Genomic DNA, 12,516 nt, shown 5'->3' with positions numbered 1-12,516 from the left:
GGGATGGACAAACTGCTGTGGAACAAGCAAGTTCTTCTCCTGGTTCCTCCACCCCTTCAGGACTGTCCCGGGCACCCCCCGGCCCCACGGAACCGCTGCGGGCAGGAGGAAGAGGAGGAGCCGTCACGGGCGGTGGGTGGAGGAAGCAGACCGTGCAGGTCTTTGCGGCTGGGCAGGGAAATTCTGGGAAAACAAAATACTTCTAAAAGTGAGTGAGCGCTGCATCCTTCTTCCTGGAAGGGGCTGTTAACTTCTGCCTTGTGTCCCTGCCCCACCACCGAACTCTCCGAATGCGTAAATTCGGCCAGGGTCACCAAAATCCACGGGATTGCGACACCTCGGCCCGCTGAGCGGAGCCGTTCACCTCCAAGGAACGGGAAAACCCCTGCGGGTGCGGGCTCCGCCTGCCAGGAAGGGGAGCCCGGGGGGACAGAGGGGACAGAGGGGACTGTCCTGGCGCTGCGGGCTGTGCCGAGGCCGTGGCAGCCCCCGGGCTCTCCCAGGACAGCATTGCCCAAGGGGCAGCGCTGCCTTGGGCAATACCCGGCACCCTCGGTGTTGCCCTGGGTGCTGCCGGGCGCAGGGGCTCAGCCTGGGGTCCCCACTTGGTTCAGCGCCCAAATTTGTCACCCAGAGGTGAGGGCGGCTGTGAGCAGGGAAGGAGCATCCCCCGGAGCATCGGGCAGTGCTGCGATGCCGTGCACTCCCCACACCTGCACCTCGCTCCTTGCCGGGGTGGATTTTTGCCTCCCACAGCCGGATTTGGGATGCGAACCCCCCGTGGTGGCACATGGGTGACATCCCTGTCCCCGCTGCCAGCCGGCCTCTTTTGCATTGGGGTTTCGGGGCAGCCGGCGCTGGTTTCAGTTCAGCCTGTCGGGTGCTGAGGGTGACACCAGCGTCACCCAAAGGGTTTCTGTCCCAAGAACCAGGAGCGGGGGTCCCGCCGGACCCGGGTGGCACCGCAGCCTCCCCGCACGGTCCCGGACTCCCTCGAGGAACTGACTCGAAGAACATCCCCATCCACCCTTCCCGCCGGCCGCTCTCCCCCTTCTCTTTGCGGCAGAGCTTCCTTCTCATCTTCGGGGGCGGGGGTTACTCGGGTGCGCTTTTAAAGCGCGCTTCCCCCTCGCCGAGCGCTCAAGGAAGTGCCTGTGCCAGCCCGGGCGGACACCCTGCCCGGCCATGCGGTGCGACGGGCGGCCCTGGGCACTGCTGGCAGGTACGTGTGTGCCCGGTGTGCCCCCGTGTGTGCCCGGTGTGCCCGTGGGCCCCAGCCCCGTGTCCCCTCTCGCGGGGCCCTTGACTGCCGGGGCAGGTGGCACCGAGGCTGTGCCACGGCGCTGTCGCCTCCCTCGGGCGCTGGCGGGAACGGGGACGGGGACATTGCCCGCTGTGGCACACGGGGAGCGCTGGGAGGGAGGGGATGCTGGGAGGGGACAGCCTGGGGACGGATGGCGGAAGGTCAGGGGTCAGCTTGCCCAGAGGGACAGAGGCTGTGTGAGCCCAGTGCCACATCCACCGTCCTGTGGGTGACAGAGGGACTGGGACAGCGGGACTGGATCCAGGAGTGTCGCTGCTGTCCCCTCCTTGGCGGGGGCCCGCGCTGCAGGGGGAGCTGCTGGAGCGGCTGCTGTGGTTGTTCTGCACCTTCCTCATCCTCCTCCGGATGGATGGATGGATGGATGGATGGATGGATGGATGGATGGATGGATGGATGGATGGATGAACCCAGCAGGTTTTTGGTGCAGGGTCTGTGGTGCAGGCAGCATTCCTGGCACGGGGATGGTGACCCTGTGAGGGAGGGCTCTGTCCCTGCACCCAGCGATGCCCCAATGGCCTCTGACTCCCTCCTCTTCGTCCCCAGCTGTCACCAAGGGGCTCCTCATCCTCTGGGCGGTGCCGGGCCAGGGGGGCAGGTCCCCGCTGGCCCCCACCGTGCCGCAGACGCAGGCGCTGGTGCGGCTCATGGCCGAGGACGCGCAGGAACTCTTCACCTTCTACGTGAGTCCCCCTCCCCAGGGCGAGGGGTCGCGCCTGTCCCCCCTCAGGGCAGCCGGGGGCGGTCCCCGTGCCGCTTCCACATCCCTGATCCTCAATCTCTGGGCAGGAGAAGGAGCAGCACCTGGACATGCACGGCATGTGCCGCACCAGCACCCGCCCCGCGTGGCTGCAGAGGGCGGGCAAGGGGCCCTGGGGGCTGCGGCGGCTGCGGAGGCCGATGGTGCACATGGAGCGGGCGCTGCAGGACATCATCCGCCACCAGCGCGACCTCCACCCCCCCGAGGCCGAGATCCTTCGCCGCTTGAACAGGACCCACCGGAAGGTGCGAGCGCTCCTCAGCAACCTGGCGGGGCTGTTCCCGGCCCCCAGCCCCCGGCCCGGCCGCCGGCCCCTCCCCAGCCCCGCGGCATCCCTCGGCATCTTCCGACAGAAGCTGCAGGGCTGCCAGACCCTCTGGAGCTACGCCCGCTTCATGGCCGAGCGCAGCGCGGAGCTGAGCGCCGGGAGCCGCCGGACCCGCCGGGACCAGGGCAAGGGGAGACCGGCCCGGGGCTCGGGGCGGCCCGCAGGGCCCTAGGGCAGCCCCGCCGGCACCTCCCGTGTGCAGCTCCATCACCTCCGTCACCTCCATCATCTCCATCCGTGTGAGGCGATCCCAGCCCCGTTCCCAGCGTGGAGAGGCGTCCGACGGCCGGGACGCCCCGCGGAGCCGCTCTCGCTCGCCGCGGCGAGGGCTCGGACGGACGCGCTGACAGCATCTCCGGCTCCTGCGGGGACCCTGCTGTCCCCGAGCCGCCGCTGGGCTGCAGGACAGCCCCGGCTGGCTCTCCCGCACCCCGCCCCGCTTTCCCCGCGATCCAGGTGGTCCCGGTGGAGCCGGGGGTCCCCCGGCTGCTGTTCCCTGTCCCCGGGCCCTGCTGGATTTTCCAGTGATTCAATGGGTCGGCTGACACAGCCTGACTCAGAGCTGCTCGCCCAGCACCCGCCGCGGGCCCACGGAGAGCGCCGCTGCCACCGGCGGCTGTCCCCGGGGCTGTCACCCCCGTGCTGTCACCCCGCGGCCAGCTCTGCTCCCGGGGAGCAGCTGGGAGTGCAGTCCTGGGTGCCTGCACGGTCTGTGTGTCCCTCTGTGTCCCCGAGCTCGGTGTCCCTTTGCACATCCCTGTGTGCCCGGTATCCCCTGTCCTCTCAGTGTCCCTTGTGCTCGGTGTCTCTGTGTCCCTTTGCACATCCCTGTGCTCTCAGTGTCCCTGTGCTCTCAGTGTCCCCTGTGCTCTCAGTGTCCCTTGTGCTCGGTGTCCCCGAGCTCGGTGTCCCTTTGCACATCCCTGCGCTCTCCATGTCCCTTTGCACATCCCTGTGTGCTCAGTGTCCCTCTGTCCTCGGTGTCCCTTTGCACATCCCTGTGCCCTGTGTCCCTGTGCTCGGTGTCTCTGTGCTCTCAGCGTCCCTTTGCACATCCCTGTGTTGTGTCCCCTGTGCTCTCATCCATCCCTGTCCCCTCCATGTCCCCTTCGTGTCTCCCCCTGTGCCACCACAGCCCTGACTGTGCCCAGCAGGGACCCGGCCCTGGCCACTGCACTGTGACAGCCCCCACTGCCTCCCCCCTAATTTATACATTATTTTTTGTTACTGTATGGTATTTATTGATCGTTAGTGTTAATTTAACTCCTGCAGATTGCAGATGTATTTAAGGACATTGCTAATATATAAATATCTATTTTTATTATATTTTTTGTACGGTGTTAAAGTATGACCATCACAAGGATTTATTTATGAATATTGATATTTTTGGTACACACAGAGAAGGGCAGTGCCCCCGCCCATGTGGCACTTCTTTATTTTTGTACAATGGCAGAAGGAAATAAAGTGCTGCCACTGAGACGCCGTGTCCCTGTGTCCCTCTGTCCCTGTGTCTGTCCTGGTGGCTGTGGGCAGGGAGAGCTGAGTTCTGGTGGCCAGGCTGTGCCTGATGCCCCTGCCAGGGCACAGGGGATGTGCCATGGGGTGGTGTGGGGCATGTGGGACAACTCGGTGTGACAAATGGCATTGGCACAAGCTGGGATGTGGCCCGTGGCATGGCACACGATGTGGCACACGAGGGGATGTGGCACTGTGGCACAGGGCATGTGACATGACAGGCTGTGGTGTGCCACCACAGGGCCCGGCACTGCCAGGGATGTGCCATGGTGTGGCACAGGCCACACGACACCTTGTGCCACGTGTCACAGCCCTGTGTGGGCCACCACCACAGCCACGCTGAGTGCAGTGTCCTGCAGCCTGTCCAGGGCCACCACGGGGACCGGGCCACCCGCTGCCACCTCTGAGTCAAAACTCCCAAGACCTGGTCATGTGTCCCCTGGAGTCACTCGTTCCCTGGTGCCGTGTGCCCGAGCGCCCGGCACCGAGCCTGACTCAGTCCTGGCAGTGCCACCAGCACGGCCACCACGGCCAGCCGGGGACACCCGTGCGGGGACAATGTCACCATGAAGCAGCCCGGGCCAGCTCGGTGTGCTGTGAGTGACCGTGGGAGTGACCGTGACGGTGCCACCACCAGGGGTGCAGGTACGTGACCCCCGCAGGGCTGGGGCACCCCAAGCACGGGGTGACACCAGCTGAGTGTCACTGCAGGGCTGCTGGCTTCTCTCGTGTCCCCAGGGGACACCCAAGGGAACCCACACATGGGAAAAGCCGTGGGTGACACCTGTGGGGTGGCACTGCTGGGGTGGCACCGCTGGGGTGACATCAGGGGGCACAGGGACAGGGGGAGGCAGCCCCGGCAGGGACCCATCGTGAGCCAAAGGGGAATTTGGTGCCCTCCATTATCGAGCTCTGGATTTCCAGGGCCAGGAGCTCCTGCCCCGCTCAGTCCCTGCTCAGCCCCCGGGAGGGCTCCCCGGGCACCCCCGGGCACCCCCGGGCACCCCCGATCCCACCACAGCCTCGTCCCCACTCCTGGGGGACACCCGAGGATTTTGGTGTCCCTGGGATCTGGGTGTCCCTGGAATTGGGGTGACCCTGGGATCGGGGTGACCCTGGAAGTGGGGTGTCCCTGGAATTGGAGTGTCCCTGGAATCGGGGTGTCCCCCTCCATGGGGACACTGCAGGATGGGGACCTGGACAGGAGCCAGAGGGGGATAAGGATGGGGCGTGGGGGGCAATTATGGGGTGGGGCAGTAATGGGGGGAGCCGAGGCACTTCTGAGAGCGGCTGGGGTAGTTCTGAGAGCGGCTGGGGCAATTCTGGGAGGGTCTGGGGCAGGTGTGAGAGGGTCTGGGGCAGTTCTGGGAGGGTCTGGGGCAGTTCTGAGTTGGGATGGGGCTGGGGGCAGTGATGGGACGGGGAAGGGCAGCAGGGACAGCGGCTGGCAGGGGACAGGAGAGGTCCGGGGTGGGGAAGGGGCAGGGGGCAGCTGCAGAGCGGGGATGGGATGGGGCAGTTCTGAGTTAAGATGGGGCAATTCTGAGTTGGGATGGGGCAGTGGGGGGCAATTATGGGATGGGGAGAGGCCATTCTGGGCTGGGGCAGCAGGGGGCAGCACGGGGACAGGGATGGGACAGGGATTGAACCGGGATGGGACAAGGAAGGGACCGGGATGGGGACAGGGATGGGACGGGAATGGGGACAGAGAAGGGGACCGGGATGGGACAGGGATGGGACGGGAATGGGGACAGGGAAGGGGACCGGGATGGGACAGGGATGGGACAGCGAAGGAACCGGGATGAGCGGACACGGGACAGGGATGAGAAGGGGCAGCATAGGGACAGGGAAGAGGGAACAGAAGGGGGACAGGGATTCGGCAGAGAGGCATCATGGGGACAGGAAGGGGACAGGGACAGGGTGGGATGAGTGCGATGGAGCTGAGGACAGCGGTGGGCAGGGATGCTCAGGGGGGAGCGCTCGGAGGGGTCCAGAGGAGCACCGGGGCTCGTCCTCTTGTCCCTGGGCAGGTCAGCAGTGGGGACGGAGGGGGCAGTGGGGACACTGGGGACACTGGGGACACTGGGGACAGCTCCCCCTGACCAGCCTGCCCCAGCTCCTCCTGGGGCCCCCAAACCCCACAGGTCCCCCCGGCCCTCATTCTCTCCGGGCAGGGAGGGCTCCCCCCGAACCCCTTTCCCTCTCCCTCCCTGTCAGGGTCTCCTCCTGCTGCCCGTCCGCGCCGGCATCGGGATGTCCCTGCTGCCAAAGGGACCGGGGAAGGGACATTCCCGGGCATCCCCTCCCCTCCTGGTACCTCCCGCCCTGGCATCTCCCGTTCTGCCTCTCCCTGTCCAGCCTGTCTGGAGCAGGAATTTGCGTTTTCCCGCCGGAGCATCCCCCCTGCACAGGTCCCGTGGGTTTGTGGTTTTTTCCTGGAGAAACCCCATCCTTTAATCCTAACGCTTTTGCCCCAAGGCTGAGCTGCAGGTGGGGACACCGGTGCCACCTTGGTGACCCCACCATGACCAGGGGTCCCACAGCCCTCAGGGGACCCCAAAGCCCAGCTCAGCTCCAGCCTAGACTCAGTCACCCCTGGGAAGTCGAAGAAAGGGGCAAATCCATGTCAACCCCTGCACACAATCCCCCAGGGGGTTCCCTATGCCAATAATTAAGTGCTATTAATTCCTCGGCTAATTAGGTGTGTCAGGCCATCAGACATCCATCAATAAGTGATGTGCTGCTCCCCGTATCCCAAAAACACCGGGATGAGGCTGCAGAGAGGGAGATGGAGCTCATCGTCCCCGCCCTCCACAGTCCCCAGCTCATCCCTGGTGTCCCGCTAGGACCAGACTGGGCTAAACTGGGCTGGGCCATCAATGCCACCAGGCTGCTCCGTGCACGGGGAAACTGAGGCACGCAGCGGCCACGGCCCGACCCAGCCAGCACAGAGGGGTCTCCTTGTCCCCCCTGGCCGTGTCCCCCCAAGGGAGGACGCTCGGGGTCGTGGTGGCTCTTGCGCCACCGTTCCTGGGCTGTCACCGCGGGTTCACCTGCCGGGGCACAAACTCGCTAAACCTGATTAAAGCTTCAGTCTGGCCCCGTGAGGAAAAAATACAGAGAAGGACAAAAAAAATCCATTTAACCTGTTTTGCACCCAAATCGGGCAGCGAACAGCCCCGCAATGTCCCGATCCCACGGAGTCCCCACGGGAGCGTGACCCAGCGCCCTCCTGTCTGCTCCAGGCCGGGGACAGCCCCGCCGAGGCAAGGGTTAACCCTGGGGGGGCCGGTCCGGCCTCTCCCCTGGGTGGGTTTGTCCTTTTTGCCGCAGAAAACCCACCCTTGGCTGATAATCCTTGTGCCCGAAGGGCTGAGCCCGCGGCGCGCTGGGGGACACCGCGGCCGTCCCGCCGTGACCGAGGAGCGCGGCGCCCACGGCCCCTTCCCGCGCCCTCCATCCCTCCAACACCCCAAACCAACCCAAACCAACCCAAACCAGGCTGGTTTACCTCCTTCATTTCATTGCCTGCTCCGGCGGCCGGAGGGGGCCCCGGGGGTGAATGAGCCGAGCCCCGGCCCCGCGGCTCCTCCTGCCCGCGCCTCGACACCCCCGAACCCCACGTGCGGCCGCGCTCCTCCCCCGGGGGGCTTCGATTCATCCCCCCCAGCCCACCGCAATTCATCACTTCCCCGACCCGCGCGTAAAACAAAACAAAATGATCTGTGTCGTCAATTATTTGATAGAACTTTTTATTTCTAAGACTTCCTGCGATGTGAATGGGAACAGCGATACTCGATTCTCCCAGCCTCCCCTCTCCCCTCCCCTCTTACAACACAGGCTGCCTGCCGGAGACCGGTATATAAACCCCGAGAAGTCCCCCAGTATGAACATGAATTTCTGAAAACTTCCTCTGCCAACACCAATCCCTATTAAGTCGCTCCCGGGACGCGGCTCACAATGAAGTTCGTACCGGCAGGTAAAAAAAAAAATCAAAAAAATCCGACTTTGGGGAAACTATTTCCCCTTCTCCCCCTCCCCTTTTTTCCTCCCCCTCCCCTCCGTTTGCCGGTGATGCTCGGGGGCAGGCGGGGCCCGGCTGGAAGCGCCGCTGGAGCCGGAGCGGGGCTCCCGCCGCGCCGCGTCCCCCCCGGGATGAGCATCTCTGGGAATTGGCAGCGGCAGCGGAGCGCGGCGCTGGCGCGGTCCAGCCAACATCTGGACACTTATATAACTGGAAATGCTTCCAAGGGAAAAAAAAAAAACAATCTCAAGGAGGGGGGGATTTTTTTTTTTTTTAATTTTTTGTACTTTTAAATACTTCCCCCCCCCCCCCCCCCCCCCCACTCCTGCTTATCCTCCTTGTGGGTCTCCCGATGCCTCAAGCCGAGCGGTGCGAGGATGGGGAGGCTGCCAGGTGCAGGAGGGGTCGGAGGGAGCAGCCCCCGGCCCAGAAGCCGTTCTGGGGGTTCCTCGGGGCAGCTCCCACCGGGGACTCCCCACCCACCGCCCCGACCCCCGGCACACGTGGGGCAGAGCCTGTCCCTGCCCAGCTGTGAATGGGCTGAACAGCGGCCGGGGGGACAGCGAGAGGGGCTCCGGAGGGGTCAGGGGGTCTGATCCATCCCGTGGGGACGCGCGGGGTGCGGGAGGGAGCTGGAACACGCCCAGGTAAGTCCTGTCCCACCTGGGCAGGGTAAATGAATCGAGGCTTGGATTACCCGGCACCGGCGGCACGTCCGAGGCGCTGACAAGCGCGGGCGGCTTCGGGGCCCGTCACGGCCCGGGGGCTTGGCCTGGAGCGCGGGACCCCCACCCTGCCGGGGCCCTGCCGGTGTCACCCAGGTCACCCAGCGGCGGGGACACCCAGGCCGCCCTCCCCGAGGCTGCCCAGCGGAGTTGCGGGCTCCAGACCCGGTTCGGCCTCTCCGAGCAGAGATGGATCCCGCTTTGGGGGTTCCCGCGGATCGGGGCTCGCAGCTCCCCGCTCTCAGGAGGCTCGGCCGGGGTGACCCAGCTGCCGCAGGCTCAAGGGTCCCCTTGTTCCGCGGCCAGGGATTTCCTGGCTGCAGTCTCTGGCAGCTGCGTCGTCTCTCCCCAGGGCTCCTCGGCGCTGCGCCCGCTTGTCAGACGGGGAAACTGAGGCAGGCGGTGGGGCCGGGGGCGGGAGGAAGGAGGGAGAGCACGCCGAGAGCAGGTTTCCTTGAGGGAGCCCCGCTGAGTCAGCCGGCCCGGGGTGGGGCCTTGCTCCCGAGGCGCCCGGACCAGGATAACGGAGGAAAAAGCTTCTTGCACGTTTGATTAAACACCACAGGTCGCCACCGGGCCGCTTGCGAAATGTGGGAATGCTGCGGGGCCCCCCGCCGGGAAGGGAGGCGGGGGAGCGCCTGCCGGGGGGCAGGTGAGGGCCACGGCAGCGGGACGGGAGCGCGGCACGGCCGGGACAGAGCGGGGCTTTGGGCATTCCGGCCGGGCTGGACGCACACCCGAGCGGGATGAGTCCCTGCTCCAGCTGGACACCCTCCCCTTGGGCGCCTGGGACTGGGATCATCCCCGGTGGATGCACCAGCGGCAGCCGGCACCCCAGGGTGACAGCGGCCTCTCTCCCCTCACAGGCGTCGTGCCCTTCGTGGCCCTGCTCCTGCTGCAGCGGCGGCCCGTGGCCGGCCGGGCGCTGCTGGTGAGCGGCTCGGGCTGCCCCAGCCACGGCCTGTGCCGCTCCAACGTGCAGGAGCAGACCCGCAGGCAGGTGGCCGTGCTCAACGCCACCGCCCAGGAGCTCTTCAGCCTCTACGTAAGTGGCGCTTGGGGACGGCCGGGGGTCACGGCCGGGGGGGCTGAGCCGCAGGCGAGGGAAGGGGAGGGGACGCGGCAGGGATGGTGGCACGGGGGACACGGGGGACGTGGGGTGACACCAGCCTCTCCTCGCAGCTGAAGTGCCAGGGAGAGCCGTTCAGCAGCGAGAGTGACAAGCTCTGCAACCCCGCCGGCATCTTCTTCCCCGCTTTCCGCGTCAACCGGACGAGCGAGAGGAAGGAGGTGATGGTGGCCATGTACAAGCTCTTCGCCTTCCTCAACGCCTCGCTGGGCAACATCACGCGCGACCAGGAGGAGCTCAACCCCGTGGCCAAAGAGCTCCTCGAGCGGCTCCACAACACCACCAAGACCACCCGAGGCCTCATCTCCAACCTCACCTGCCTCCTCTGCAAGAACTACAACATCTTCCAGGTGGACGTCAGGTACGGGGACAGCTCCAAGGGCAAGAGCGCCTTCAAGAAGAAGCAGCAGGGCTGCCAGGTGCTCAGGAAGTACGTGCAGGTCATCGGGCAGGCAGCACGTGTCCTCCTACCTCATCTCAGCCCCTCATGAGCGCCCGCCCCGCCTGCGCTGCCTCTCTGCTGACGGCCGGCCCCGCCGCTGCCTCCCAAATTCCCGCCTTCCTATTTATTACCCGGAGCCTGCGCCGGCCCCATCCGCCCTCCGGTAATTTATTGCCCCTTGACGGGGTGAACGTGTCAGCCCGGAGCGTCCGGGCAGGGCAGAGCCAGCACCCAGCAGGACGAGGCAGCGCATCCCCGAGGAGCACAGGCTGGTCCCGGGATGTGCCTCAGCCATCCCCGGGCTCCAACGGGGTGTGGGGAGCCATGGGGGTGGCAGCAGGGCCGGACTGTCCCCCAAGGACAGTGTCACTACGGAGAGCAGCACCCGAACAGATGCCCCTGAGCACCATCTGAAAGCCTTCGCTTCCCTGGAGAAAGGATTGTGAGGAAGGACATTGGGATGCAGGGACGTGAGGACGCGCTCCCCCTGCACATTTTAAGGCTGGGCTCGCCTGCAAGGAGCCAAAATGAGGGTACTGGTGGCTGTGCTGGCTGGGGCTGGGTCCCACCATCTGGGACAAGGCCACCTGTGTGGGACAGTCACCCCACTGTGGAGCATCATTCCCCCGCGCGGGCACGGCGGGGCACGGAACGTCCTCTCCTTTGGGAAAGCGCATTTCCCTTTGGAAGGGCTCTGAATGTACTAACGGCCAAGAGCTGGGCTTTGCACGGCTGGATCCAGCCCTGGTGTGGGGACGTGGGACAGGGGGACGCGGGGACATGGAATATGGGGACACAAGGACATAGGGATGTGGGACATGGGGACACGGGGACACAGGGACATGGGGATACAAGGACATAGGGATGTGGGACATGGGGACATGGGGACACAGGGACACGGGACATGGGGACATGAGGACATAAGGATGTGGGACATGGGGACGTGGGACACAGGGACACAAGGACATAGGGATGTGGGTCATGGGGATGTGGGGACATGGGGACACAAGGACATAGGGATGTGGGACATGGGGACATGGGGACATGGGGACACGGGGAAGGGCCCCAGGCCGGTGGCAGGTGGCGCTGGCTCGCTCCTGGCACCAGAGCAGGCTGTGTATGTTATTTATTGACTCCGTGGAAAGCCCAGTGTGCACTGAGACCTGACTATTATAATTTTATTGTTAATAATAATTAATTATTATTGATAAGATCTGTGGTAATATATTGCTAGAACTCTATTTAAATATTTATTTTTTTATACCTCCTGTACTTTTTTAAAATAAACCAATACAAACAGACTGCACTTGGCTGCTTTTCCTTGGGTGCCTTTTGTGCTCACCCTCAGACACCTCTGCTCCCCCAAAACACCCTTAGGGCTACCCCAAAACCCCTCAAGGCATCGCTGTGGATCAGCCCCCTGTCACCTCATTCTTTCCTTCCTTCCCACCTGCTATGGCATGGCTGATTTGAAATATATTTTTCCAGGTGGAGGGAGTGTTTAAATTGACTCACCAGCTGCTCAACAAAAGTGCTGGGATGATGTGGGACCGTCGTGGTGCAGGGACTGTCCTGGCACGGGGAGCATCGTGGTGTGGGTACCATCATGATGAGGGCACCATCCCAGTGTGTGGGAGCACCTCGGTGTGGGGAGCCCCACTCTGGCAACCCTGGGAGTTCCTGGGGAAGCGGAGAAAGGCTGGGAAGAGGCAGAGGGAGCAGAGTGAGCATGTGCGAGGTGGAGGGGACACACCAGATAAAATCAGAGCCGCTTCCCAGGCTGTGCTGGGAGAGGCTCAGCACAGCTCTGCCGGGGCCAAGACCACCTAAGGCTGCAGCAGTGGCCGGGTCCTCGCATGGGGCTGTATCGGTTAACAAGGGCCTGATTATACAGGAGACGTTAGAGCAGGATGATGAAATTTTCCTCCTCCTCCGGAGCCCTTGGGCCACTGGCCAAACCTCCCAGGCATGAGACAGCAAGCGGATGAGCTAAGATCCTGTGTGATCATCTCTCGTGTCTCAGAGGAGCCCCGACCTAAAGATCACCACAGAAATTCAGAAGTTGCCCCCTAAACCCCTCTTCCTCTGCCCGGTTGTGCCCTCCAGCTCCTATGGAAGTTTCATGGCATGGGTTTGACCCCAGGCTGGCACTGCCTTGTGCCAGTGGCAGCCTCGTGCCGCTCCAGTGGTGACAGCAGGGCCAGCTGTGCCCATTTCCAGCCTGGCCCTGCTGTCCCTTGATGGAAGGGGCAAATGCCAAAACAGAACGAGC

At 64.3% G+C, this 12,516-nt stretch overlaps 1 protein-coding gene across 1 annotated transcript; it reads left to right on the top strand.

The window, feature by feature from the left end:
* Positions 1–7,884: 7,884 nt before the first annotated feature.
* On the top strand, positions 7,885–10,293 carry LIF (LIF interleukin 6 family cytokine). Its single transcript, XM_059485504.1, has 3 exons — positions 7,885–7,903; positions 9,540–9,718; positions 9,856–10,293. The coding sequence occupies exons 1-3, from the start codon at positions 7,885–7,887 to the stop codon at positions 10,291–10,293; spliced, it is 636 nt and encodes a 211-aa protein (XP_059341487.1).
* Positions 10,294–12,516: the final 2,223 nt, after the last annotated feature.

This window comes from Ammospiza nelsoni, chromosome 18 (assembly GCF_027579445.1).
Source record: "Ammospiza nelsoni isolate bAmmNel1 chromosome 18, bAmmNel1.pri, whole genome shotgun sequence".
In the NCBI taxonomy this organism is placed as follows: Eukaryota; Metazoa; Chordata; class Aves; order Passeriformes; family Passerellidae; genus Ammospiza; species Ammospiza nelsoni.
The sequence above is the reverse complement of the archived record's forward strand: the minus strand, read 5'-3'. Positions and strand labels throughout refer to the sequence as shown.